General features: G+C 34.7%; 1 protein-coding gene across 3 annotated transcripts in view; it reads left to right on the top strand.

The window, feature by feature from the left end:
- ROBO1 (roundabout guidance receptor 1) overlaps window positions 1–12,510 on the top strand; it is a 1,084,421-nt gene extending 1,071,911 nt beyond the window's left edge. For all 3 annotated transcript variants that reach the window (XM_069475042.1, XM_069475044.1, XM_069475043.1), the window contains 3 exons: window positions 3,760–4,068; window positions 9,369–9,565; window positions 10,836–12,510. In XM_069475042.1, the coding sequence (XP_069331143.1) occupies window positions 3,760–4,068; window positions 9,369–9,565; window positions 10,836–10,850 (521 nt within the window). In that variant the 3' untranslated portion in view covers window positions 10,851–12,510. The remainder of the gene's footprint in view (window positions 1–3,759; window positions 4,069–9,368; window positions 9,566–10,835) is intronic.
- The last annotated feature ends 1,090 nt before the right edge of the window (window positions 12,511–13,600 follow it).

Here is a 13,600-nt window from a genome sequence, read left to right as displayed (position 1 = left end):
CTTCCGCCTCAACTCCCCGAGTAGCTGGGACTATAAGCTCCTGCTGCTGCAACGCTGGACTGGGTTTTTTTTTTTTCTTTCTTTTTTTTTGGTAGGGACAGAACAGGGTCTCACTCTTGTTCAGTCTGGTCACTAACTCCTGAGCTCAAGGAATCCTCCCGCCTCAGCCTCCCAGAGTGCTAGGATTATAGGTGTGAGCCACCACACCCGGCCTAATTATTTTAAAGTATACTCTAACTTATTTCACAGAAATTATTTTCTGAAATTACTACACTGCATTTTTTGAAAAACTATTCACAGACCAATTCATAGAGAAGCTCAATGGCAGACACGATTTGTACAATTGTTAAAAAAAAAAAAAAGGGAGAGGGAGAAAGAAATTATAGAGCTCCAAATCGTTACAGTGTGAATTAAACATATTAGTATGACCTGGAGGATTTTGTAGACTTTTTTTCTTTTTAATGAGTAAAATGTATTGACTACGATGGATGAGTTTGATTATTGTCAGTAGTAGACTTCTGTGAATTATGTTCAGAATATGGCACATCAATGTTGAGTTTGTAGCATCTTTGCTTTTTAAATTTTGTTCAAATTATGAATTTCCTTTGCAGAATTTTTGTAAATTATATAAATAAGAATAAAAAGTGGTTATGACTGAACTGATAAAGAATAATTTTGATGGTATTTATTAGTCAGCCCCTATATTAGTTTGCTAGAGGTGCCATAAAAATGTACCACACACTAGGTGGCTTAAATAACAGAAATGTATTTCTTTACAGCAGTATTGGTTTCTTCTGGGGCCTCTCTCTTTGGCTTATAGATGGCCGTTTTCTCCCTGTGTCTTCACATGATCTTCTCTTACTGTATGAGTGTGTCCTGATCTCCTCTTCTTATAATGACACTAGTCATATTGGATTAGGGTCCACCCTCAGGAACCTCATTTTAATTACCTCTTTAAAGACAAATACAGTCACATTCTGAGGTACTGGGGGTTAGGATTTCAACATATGAATTTTGAAAGGACAAAATTTAGCCCATAAGAGTTCACCAGCCCCTAATGCATGGCACTGTGGCCATACCTTGCTCTGTAGTCCCATACAAAGCCTTATAAACACCCAGGGAGTCCTCGATGCAAAGTAGTGCTACGTGCTATAGTCACACTGACAGACAGTATCTAATTATTTATTTATTTCATATTTGCCTCTTACAAATTTAACCCAGATGAAGGACAGGATTAAAATACATGAATATTTATCAGTCAGAGTCTTACCGAGTTAAAGCCAAGCATAGGTGTATTTCTAGGACCTTCTAATAGATTCTTCCCAACCCCTCTTTTCCACCTTTCTGATGCATTTACATAGTTGATTTAAAAACCAAATCTAGTTTATTTCTCCAGCTCCACTTTTCATAAATTATAAATGCACCCCCTCTCTTTGGAATGATGTTATTTTGACTTGATTTATCATTAATTACATGGTCTGGGAGCTCTAAGCAGTTAAGTAAATAGAATGCTAGATCTCTATATCGAGTTAATGCTGGTAGAATTGCCTGAATGCACATGTTCTTATGTGTTACTTTACATGCATTATATTGTTATTCGGAAAGTCTTATATAAAGAATGAGTGTTTATATGATTATATAAATTCTCTATATAAAAAAAAGGTCCACAATCCCATTTGTTAAATCTATTTTGTACTACTTGTGTTACGAATTGGGTGAGAGCACCATTTATCACTATATGAAATACAGAATTGTTTATACTGTGATAATCTCTGGTTTAGGTTGGTAATCATTTTACAACACCTAAGAAAAAATTTATTTGGCAGTCTGTGTATATAAGAAATCAAACCTGCCAGCATTTCCCTCTAATTGTCAAGTAGATACAGTGACAATTATATACAGGAGGTTAGAATTCTTAAAATTATCATGTATTCTCTTTTCCTTTATATCTGTGTTGTAGATAGCACCTTACCTATTTAGAATATCTGTTAATAGATTTTGTCTCAAGAGACATATATTCCCAAGACTTTGTATGATCTTATGATAGTAGTAATTATCAGCCCTGATATCTGATAAGCCCAGGCATTTTATGACGATGGTGGCAGTCATCAGCTTCCTGATAACCTGTGTTTGCAATCCAATTTAAGTTTATAGCAAGCAGATAGTGCAGAAATGAGCCTACAGTCACTCACTCCCTCCACTTCCTGGCATATTATGAATGAAGACTTTCCTCTTCCTTTTGCAGCCAGTCCCAGGGTGGGTCTCAACTTAGAATCACTCTGCCTCGGGTCTCTTGGCTTCAGGCTACTCAGTAAAGTGTGTTTTTTAACTCTCCCTTTGTGGTTATCTCTAATAAATAAGTATCAGAAGAGGGAGGACTCTCATCATAGTACTTATTTTTATGCACTGTTTTTGAAAACCCTATGAATGTTGTAAACAAAGGGGGAAAATCATTCACTAGTGACACTTTTCTGAAACTGAATTCATATCCTTCCTTTACCAATACCTCTTCCTCATTCCTGCACTTCATACCTTCAATGGTGTTTCTCTCCTTCACCTAGTAAACAATGACCAAAATCCTAAAAGTCATCTTAGATTCTTTCCTCCCACCTCTGTACTATATTCCATTGATCATGAAATAATATTGACTTTTTCTTCCTTAATCTCTCTAAAACAGATCTCCTACTACCCATCTGACAGGCATCAATACCATTGAAGGTCCTATCATTAATTATGTAAGCCATTATAACAACTTCTTGACTTCCTGGAGTGATGCTTTTCCTTTTAATACATCTTCCATACTATAGTCATAACAACCTAAACCTAGCATCTATTCATATTCTCTTACAAACTTACCAAATATTATTAGGATATGTATTTTTTTTTCCTTTGGAGTATATTTGGAGTCATTTTAAAAGATAACACAGCTTAAAGGAAATATATTTTCTAGATGTCAAATTTTCTGACTATTTTCATCCTGAAGTATATCTATGATACAAGAAAGAAAATTATTATATATGTTATATTACATATAATGTATATTACTTAATATATAACTACAACCGTACATATCTATCTATATATAAATAAGAAATGAACCTATATTTATACCAGTGATTATCTGATTTAAAACCTGTGGGTATACATAAAGAGTGGTGAGATCTTATCAATGAATGATAGATTATATTAATAAATATTTTATTGAATTGAGTAGCATGAAGAACACTGAACTAGAAATTATGAGTCTAAAGGCATTAGCCCAGGTTCTGATTATATCTAGCTTTGAGACTGGACAATAGCTTAAGGTCTATGTGTTTGAGTTTCCTTATCTACAAAATGAGAAGGGGGTTAGGTTAGATTAGAGATGGCAAATAGGTCTCAACTCAAGTGCTAACCTCAATCAATTTGAAGTGATTGCCTGAAAGAGGAAAGATATACATCTGGGACCAACAATATTACGCTGAAATCAATTGGAAGGTCTTCCATGGTTGGGAGAGTGGAAGTTAGAGTACATATGCCCAGTATTAGCTGTCCCAGCAGTGGGACAATCACTTAAGTCCCAACTCTACCATTCAATAGTTCTGTGCTAGATAAGAGAGTACTTCAAATTGCTGGTTTTCTTCTTTCTTGGTTGCCTTCTATTGTTCTAGTTCTTTAAGGTACAGTATCTTACAGTTGAATGTGACTCCAGTAGTAATCCTAATATTTGATGATTTTGTAAGACCAGACTTTTACAGTCTTTTAAATATTTCTTTGTAGATCTTCCGCCTCCTCCAGTGCCACCGCCTGCTATAAAGTCACCCACTGTTCAATCCAAGGCACAGCTGGAGGTACGACCTGTAATGGTGCCAAAACTCCCTTCTGTAGAAGCAAGAACAGAGAGATCATCAGACAGAAAAGGAGGCAGTTACAAGGGGAGAGAAGTATTGGATGGAAGACAAGTTGCTGAAATGCGAACAAATCTAGGTGATCCCAGAGAAGCACAGGAACAGCAAAATGACGGGAAAGGACGAGGAAACAAAGCAGCAAAACGAGACCTTCCACCAGCAAAGACTCATCTCATCCAAGGTACTAATTTACTCAAGCAGCAAATAAACATAGATGAACATATGTTTGCCAAGGCACACAGTTAGACCTTACAGCACCACAGGAAAAGTGGTCAGATTAAGAAGCTTGCTCTTTAAGGAAAGAGACAGGAATGTATCCAAATAATTTTGAAACAATTCATTCATTCCAATGCATTGGGATTTATGATATAGGCAGTGGTAAGCCAGCAAAGAATTTTGAGTGAGAAATGACATAATCAGGTTTATGTTTTAGAAAAATAAGTGGTAGTACTGCATAGTGGAGGAAGAGACTGGAATCAGGTTGATGAAGGTATCAGAACACTGCAATAACAATCTAGGTATAAAATATGAAAGCACTGAATTAAAATAGTGCAAATGAAAAGGAGAGAACAACATAAACAGGTATTTCAGAAATAGGCCCAACAGGACTTGGTGACTAATTGAATGTAGAAAGGTAAATTGAAATAATCGAGTAAACAAAAAAAAAATTCAAATATTGATTAGGTGATCATATATGATTAGTGAAACACAATTATATTAACCTATGTAGAAAAAAAACAGAGAAAAAGATAAATTTCAGGGGGAAATAATGTTAATTTTGAATGGATTAAGATGCTGACAAGAACACAGATATAAAGAAAATCAATAAGAATTTAGAGAACTAGTTTTAAAAATCAGGAGAAAGAATGTGAGTACAGAGTGGATTTTAGAACCCACAACACAGAGGTGGTGTGAATTACAAATGCTAACTATCAGCAGTGGTATGCTGGTAAATCTTTAACAATAAGTTCTCTGGGAGGAAAACAAAACAAAACCCTAATTTGTAGCCATATGCTTACTTCTGTTGTGTAAATACTCCCCAAATGGCTAATTTCCAGGTACTAATGTGAAGTCAATGAATGTGGAGGTAGGAGGAGATGAGTTCTTGTGAAACCTTGAGCCTGCTCTAGCACACCACTAGTCAGGGATGCTTATACTTAGAGAACAGGCAGGCAGTCAACATTCTATCAAGGAAACAGATTGTCTGGCCCAGAGATATAATAATCAAGACATCCAAGCTTTGAAAATAGTATCCTAGAAAGAATGGAGTGGGAAATTTTTAGATAGGAAGACATATAAAATGCCACAACAATGAAAGGTGGATGTAAACCCAGGAGAAAAAAGGATTTTGCAGTATGTTGTCTGTGGGTGGTATTTCAATGAACTGTTTTTAGTATAGTAAGTAGTCAGAGTAGAAGCAAGGCTGTAGGGGATGGGAAAATGAATGGAAATTTTGGACAGATGGTGATGAACATAAGCTCTTTTCAAAAGGTTGGGATGAGGAGGAGAGGTTGGGATAGAGTTTGACAGGAAAGCCAAATCAGTGGAAATGTTTTAGGATAAATGTTTTAGGATAAATATTTGAACGTTATTATAGACTAAGGGGAGGAAACCATTTAAGAGGAGGAGATTCAAAGAAAGGAAGATAGTTGATGGAGGAGTCAGGGAAGAATGATAGGAGAATGCAACCTAGAAAGCTATAAGGCACTTTATTATAAAAGAGATATTTTAGAAAGGTTTGACATCAGTGTATTGCTTTATTTAGTATGGACATCTGGTCATTAGCTAACTGCCTTTCAACATGAAGGTAGTTTCACTTTCCTCTAATCCAGGAATGGACAGTATAAGTAATTAATAAGTAATAAATAAAGCCGTGCATTTATTTTGTGACCACAAAGTCTCCGGTGACATCATCACTATCCAAAGTTTGAAAGACTTGTTAGCTTATTGTTATCAGTTAAGCCAAAGTTGATCAGGCTCTGAACTTTTGACTCATGTTGACTATGCTCCAAGTAGTGATTCATAAATAGAATGTGATGATGTGAATTATGAGATTTAGATCTGGCCAGAAACTGTGGACCAATTTCCTGCTTATAAGTAGGCTTCATCTAAAGTAGGTGAGATTTTTCAGAAGACAATTTTACAAACCTAGAAAGATCTTGTATGTAGAATTAAAACGAAGAGATTAAATTTTTAAAAAGCAATCTTCAGAAATGTATTAAGTTGTATTTTATGTTATGAAAATATTTCTAACTAAAGAACTAAGATTAGACCATTAGTCTAGAAACAAGGAAAGCTATTCCGCTATTCTGTGGAAAGCACTGAGATACACTGACCAGTTATTATTTTATATGTCCTGCTCTTTCAAATTCTTATGTGAATCATAACCTTCTGTGTATATGCCATTAAATGATCATTTCTATGCATCGCTATAATTTTCAGCTTCATAACTCAATTTACATTAATTGTAATGAAAGAGGCACCCTGATTTACATATATGGTGAATGATTATTTTTAATTAAGGAGAGTAGTCTTCTAGACTTAAATGTCTGATCTTTCTGCTGACATTTACCTCATAGTTCAATTTATTTTTAAATATATCAAGCACCTACTATGTTATTAAGCATTGTACTAATTCCTGAGATTTATGTGTAAGCATTAACCTTGACCTCAAGGGGTTTGTAGTCGAGAGAGAGAGAGAGAGAGAGAGATAATCCATTAATTCACAAATATTTTCATATTTGGTGTAACTCTCATGGTGCCATGCTACTTGAGAGTCCAGAAGGGGGACAATTTGCCCAGGTTTGTGGAAGATGCAATGTTAGGAAATCTCTCTCTCTCTTTTTTTAATTTCAGAATATTACTGGGGTACACATGTTTTGGTTACATAATTTGCTTTTGTACAGTTTGAGTCAAAGTTATAATTGTGCCCTTCGCCCAGAGGGGAAGGGTAAATTCACCTCAAATGGGTACAAGGAAAGATTTCTGGATCCTTCCTGGGAGAACTGACACATAAACTGAGTGTTTAAGGATAGGTACAGTTTAGCTTGGGGGAGCAAAGTGGATTGTTCAGGTGTAGAAGTCAGCATTAAAGGATTGAAGGTTCACTGAGGAACTGTAAGAAATTCAATACTTCATTAATAAAGGTAGTCAAAGGTGATGCTTAAAGAACATGTAATTATGTAAAAGGAAGGTGGCTGAGTGAAGGGAATAGCTCAAGAGGCAGAGACTTGTTCAAAGATGTGTGCAACCCCCAGACAAGAGAGAAAGAGAATAGAAACCAGGCTATGGGAGCAGGGATGGGTGACTGGGAAAATTCAAGAAAATTTTTAAAGTCAAAATCAGTCTTACTTGTTATATGTTTGAGTATGTGGAAGGGTACACTTAAGGTTATGCAAAGGTTTTTGAAAGGAAAGGAAGAATGTGAAATAATTTCAGTTCTCCTCTCTTGAGTGTCTTAATGAACAGTGATATCATTAGCTGTATTACAGAAAACAGAGAGGGAAGAAATCTCAGGGAAGGGAGTCGATGAGGTCAATGTTTGACTGTCGAGTTTCAGGAATGCTCCAAGAGTTGTTCAATGGGGCTGTCTGTTGCAGCTATGATTCAGGGTATATTTCAGTAGTGGAAAATATAAACTAATGATTCAGTATGATGCAAATAGTTAAAGCCACTCATCCATTCCCTCAAAACTATTTATTAATGACCTATTATATATTAAGGTAGGAGTATATCAGCCCACAAAGCAGACAAAAGTACCTGCCCTCATGACAGTTATATTCTAGAAAAGGTTATAATTTGTGAGAGTGGATGAAATCACATACAGTGAGTAGAAAAAAAAAAAAAAAAATATATATATATATATATATATATGTTGGGCTGAAAATAGAAACCTGTAGATCATCAACATGCAAAAGGCACTTGCATCATAAAAAAGAGTTCACAGAAATTGCCAGGGAGGAAGGAGAACTGGAAGCTAAGAAAATAAAAATGTTTAAATTGATTAAAGGCAGTGAGCAGTCCAGAGGCATGAGGATGGAAACACAGTTAGTATTACCAATTTTCTTAGTTTCATAGTAGTAATGTGAGCATAAATAGATTTCAGTGGGATACAGAGTAAATGGGAGTTGTGACTACCAATATTGAATCCAAATTGCTTTTCAAGAGGCATTACTGAATAGTGAGGAGAGAGCGAAGGTATTGATTGGTTAGAGCACAGGCTTAAGGGGAGAGTTTTTAGCAAGAGAGAGATTTTTTCATATTGTCATTTGACAAAACAAAAGTCAGTAGAGAGAAAAAAGTTGATGAAACAGGGACAGAAGGTGATGGTCACAGAAGATCTAGTGCTGTGAAGAGAGCAGTTATGCTCCTGGACTGTGAGGCTCCTGTGGGTTGGGGGTGTAAGTTGGGATGAGTTTGATGAAAAAAACAAGGTGCCACCAAGGAGGACTCTACTGGCTTCATAAAGATGACCTAGGCCTCATGGAGGAGAATGTTTGTGCAAGGGTGGAGGAGCAATGATTTAGAACTGTGAGGGCGGACGGTGGACTAGAGCCAAGCCTTCCTCCCCACCCTTCCACTGGAGAAAATATCAGTGGAAATTTCAGGGGAAATCAGGTTTCATTCAGGCAATGTGGATAGTAGAAGAAGCATTTGGGGGAGGTGGAAAAAAGCATGTAAAAGAGTTAGTTTTTCATGTGTTTGGTATCCAAAGAGCAGAGTGGACAGACTTTGGAAAGAAGTGAGCAGTTTGATGATTCATCAGTAGCACCAAATTTAAAGCAATTTAGAGGTAGAAATTCAGGAGACAGCAATTGACTGGAATGGCTTGTTTTTTGAAATTAGCAATAATGGTAGGCTTCTGAGATTCAAAGTTCCACAATATAAGTAAGATGTAGAAATGGAGGGTGATTTTTTTTTTCTTTTTTTTTATGTCTGCGGAATAAACCCAGAGTTGGCTCTGTTTTGGTAGTTCTAGGAATCTGGGCTTGGTTTCTGCTAATTCCTTACAATAACACTGTATAGGTTACATAGTGATTTTGCTATCTCATCTGTTTTCATATCACAACTAGGAGCTCCTCTAGGTATAGATACTATTATCACTTTTTTTGAAAAGTGGAAACTAAAGTCTAAAATAATCTGAGATTCTATTGTGAATGACATAATTGGAAGCCAAGTCTGACACCAGGTTTGCTTTACCTCTTAAGTGATAGTGGTCTCAAGTGGGTTTGAGATGGACAAAAGCATATGAGTGGAATGAATCCAAATCCCTGACTGCTCCTAGGAAAACAACAAGGCTTGTAATTTTCATTTTCAAAAGACAGTGCTGCATTGTTCATTATACTCATAAAGTATCTTTATTTATACCTCAGAATCACTGATGCTTCCTTATTCAGAATTACAGTTAGACTCGTGTGATGCTTTTCTACATTGAAAGTGTATGATAGTGTTCACATGTTTTCATTATATTTCATTACACAGAGGATATTCTACCTTACTGTAGACCTACTTTTCCAACATCAAATAATCCCAGAGATCCCAGTTCCTCAAGCTCAATGTCATCAAGAGGATCAGGAAGCAGACAAAGAGAACAAGCAAATGTAGGTCGAAGAAATATTGCAGAAATGCAAGTACTTGGAGGATATGAAAGAGGAGAAGATAATAATGAAGAATTAGAGGTATTTATAATTTTTCCCCAAGGTAACCAGCATTAGACTCTGGTTGCTAAATCAGCCTCAAAGTTAGGAACATCCATAAAAGTACATGGAAATGTTACTATTTTATCACAAACTTTTCAGTACCCTGATGCCTATGATGCCAGAAACTGAAGTTTTAAGAATTTAAGAATTTTCTTGGAAGGTGTTCCAATGTTTTAAATTTTAATTGGAATTTCTTTGTAGATCTAGGGCTCACATGCATTTGCCGATTTTCAGATAAGAAATATATATGGAAAACACATTGTTAGGAAATAAGAACGGTTGATGTAAATTATAATTCATAGTGTTGCCGTAGGCTATGAAAACCCAGTAAGGTGACAGAGTGAAATGATATAAGTGAGGATGTTCAGCCTATGTTATTTGTCACCCTAGTGATCATCAGGACAATTTGATTTGACTATCTTTCACCTTCACTCTTCTGAAAATGTGAACCTAGTCTGAAAATGTGAATTTGGTGTATGACATTGACCTTCCCAGATGGCGACCACTTCCTGAGTCAAAGATTTACTTCCTTGTTAGAATCTATAGATAACAGGAAAAGATGTAGTTGGCAGTTAAGTCATATCACATTATAAAATCTGCCCCCCCTTTATTAAAAGATTGTGTTTTCTCCATTTAATAAAAAATAAGTTGAGGATAATTTTTTATAAATATATTTAACCTTATGGAGATGATAAATGAGTATTAAATTATAACTTCTTAAATAGAGGTTAAAAAATTATAAGTAATTATATCTGAATTAATGTTCTATAAAGTATTTTGATTTTGAGGTGTGAAATAAGAAACACTTTCTTCCTGCAAACATTAGAGCAGTCATCTTTCAAGTGTTTTTAGTTTTTAAAGTAGAAGAATATTTATGGAGAACAGTCATTACTGTTAACTCCAATATTTAAATTCAATAAGAACAGAGCTACAAGATTGAGTTGAGGCTGAGGGAAGTACAGAACTCAGCACTCCTCCTCTCTCAGAGCCTTGTGTCCCACCCCATAACACTGAGGCTCAGTGCAGAACAGAATTTGGACTTGTTGGAGAACTGATGAATTTGCTAACAAGACCAACTAAAGTTGACAAATTAATTAGTTGCCACAAGCATTTTCCAATGTATACCAACTTTCCAAACATGCCAGTGAATAAAGGAAAAACACATTACATTATAATAATAAATGCATTTAAAGACAATACTTTTAAGATTTATTTTCAAATTTGACAATAAATAATACATCTTTTACAGGAAACTGAAAGCTGAAGACAACCAGAGAGGCTTGTGAGATCTAATGTGAAAATCATCATTCAAGATGCCTCATGTCTGATGACACATGACGCCAGATAAAATGTTCAGTGCAATCAGACTGTACAAATTGTCGTTTTTATTCCTCTTATTGGGATATCATTTTAAAAATTTTATTGGGTTTTTATTGTTGTTGTTTGATTTCTAACCCTACGAAGAACCTCCTTATTCCCCTCGCTGTGGGAACAAACCATTACACCTTACTTCCAGCAAAAAAAAAAGCGTATTGACTTCTTGCTTCAGTCCTCAGCCAGCAGGAGAGAACAAAACAGTTCTTTTGCATTTTGACCCTGAGATATGGCATTGCACTGCTTATATGCCAAGCTAATTTATAGCAAAATATTGATCAGAGATGCAAAGTTGATTATTCAACCTCACGCCAAGGGCTCTGAAAGTATAATCTTTCTATAACAAACTGCTAATGCAAATTAAAACATACTTCATTTTAACATGATTTTAAAATCAGTGTTTCATACTACCCGTTGCTGGGACAAACTAAAAATATAGCAAATGCAAAACTACAAACAATTTGAATGGGGTAGAAACATTGTAAATATATGCTCTTTGCAATCCCTGGTGGTACTTTATTTTATCTTCATTTCAATCATTTCCATCATTTCTTATTGGAAATATACTTTTGGATAAGTAGGGCTAAGCCAGTTGGATCTCTGGTTGTCTAGTCATTGTCATAAGTAAGCCTAGCAAAACCTTGTTCTATTTTTCAATCAAAAAACAATTATAAATACATATTACAAACAAATGGATGTTTTTAATGACCAATTGAGTAAAGACATCCCTATCTTAACTGGCCTAAATTTCTTCTGGTAGTGTCAGTTCAACTTTCGAAAGTGCCACTTAAGGAAATTTGATTTTTGTTTTTGTAATGCACTGTTTTTAATCTTTTTTTTTTTTTTGGTTTTAAAAGCACAATCACTAAACTTTATTTGTAAACCATTGTAACTATTAACCTTTTTTGTCTTATTGAAAAAAAATGTTGAGAATCGTTTTTAACCTGTTTTGTTTTGTTAATGCTCTATGTTTGTATTTGGAATATTTGAATGATGACAGATGGTGAAGTAATGTGCATACTTTATTGTGGGCCATGAACCAGATGGTTCTTGCTTTTCCTGGACTTAAAAAAAAAAAAAAGGTTTAAGTTTGTTGTGGCCAATGTTGAAACTTACAAAATTTCCTTATAAGCTCAAATGGAGGCATTACTTGCTTTGAATTGCCAAATGATGCCCTCTGACTAGATTTTTATGATCCTTTTTTGTCATCATATAAATTTCTTTGACTTAATAATTGGTGCTATTTAAAAAAAATGTACATTTATTCATATACAGGTATCAGGCCTGGCCCCACTGGAAAGCAAAGCCAAACAAAACTGAACCACAAAAAATGCTGGTGTTCACCAAAAACTAAATGTGTTCATTTAGTTAATTCGAAAAAGTTCCATAGAAAGGGTGTGCAGTACTAAGGGAACAATCCATGTGATTAATGTTTTCATTATGTTCATGTAAGAAGCCTCTTATTTTTAGCCATAATTTTGCATACTGAAAATCCAATAATCAGAAAAGTAATTTTGTCACATTATTTATTAAAAATGTTCTCAAATACATCATTCTTTCTTGTGTTGATTTCTTTTTCCATGTGTGCTGATCAAATTTATTCCATTTAATCACAAAGTTGTTCTGTCTTAACATTTCACCACTAAATTATCAGATTAGTAAAAATTCTCAGTTTTATGAATAACCAGGTTTTACTTGTAAGAAAAATTCTCATTTAACTCCTCTGAAATTAAAGATGTAAGATGAATTAAAATCTAGAAGTCATTTGATCAGAGAGTAACTCTTTAATATTAAAAGTATACTATTTTTGTTTATGTGTGTATATCTGAATTTCAGTTAATCTATTTCTAAAATAATCAGAATTCAACTATGATAAATCTGATTTGCAGTTTGAGCCACCTATATTCTGTCAACAAGAAAATTATGTAAATCCAAAATGCTTATCAGTAAAAATCTACTTTCTTGTTATAAAGTCCCATGAAATTTTAACAATACCTATCATATACCAGGTTGCACATTATTATTGATTAAAGTCAGCATATTCAAGGATTCAACTTTGGATGGACAAGTGGACATCATGTCGTAGAAGTACCAAGAGCAGTAGAATCTAAGGAAGGTTTTTTTCCTATGATGTATGTATTGTTCTTCTACCTAAGTTTTGTGTTTATCAGAATTTTGAAATCTGAGAAAAAAAATTGAAAATTTGAAATTCAATTTTATAAAAATAAAGTAATCACCAGCATCTACTTAGAGATGAACAAGTCCACAGGTCAAGAAGTGAGTTTCCAGAGGCTATTTTAAGAAAAAACTGAAGGGACGTGTTTAGTGACCTAATTTTTCTCTTTCCTGTGGTGAGTTGATTATAAATAGGTTACTCTCACTCTTTATTTATAGTATGTGATATACATGCAAATTATTTGTATCAGAGGTCCTGGGTTTGAGTCCTAGTTTTGTCATGGCTATGTTTCCTTGGACATGTTACTTAACCTCTAAGTCTCAGGTACTTCACCTGTAAATTCAATAATACCTACCTCATGGAGCTATTGTCATGATTTAGTGAGTTATTGTATATGATATGGACTTTGTAAACTCCAAAAACAATACAAGATATTGTTATATTTATGGGCTGAAATTCATTAC

This window comes from Eulemur rufifrons, chromosome 7 (genome assembly GCF_041146395.1).
Source record: "Eulemur rufifrons isolate Redbay chromosome 7, OSU_ERuf_1, whole genome shotgun sequence".
NCBI classification, from domain to species: Eukaryota; Metazoa; Chordata; class Mammalia; order Primates; family Lemuridae; genus Eulemur; species Eulemur rufifrons.
Note: the sequence above shows the minus strand (reverse complement) of the source record. Positions and strands in the feature narration are given on the sequence as shown.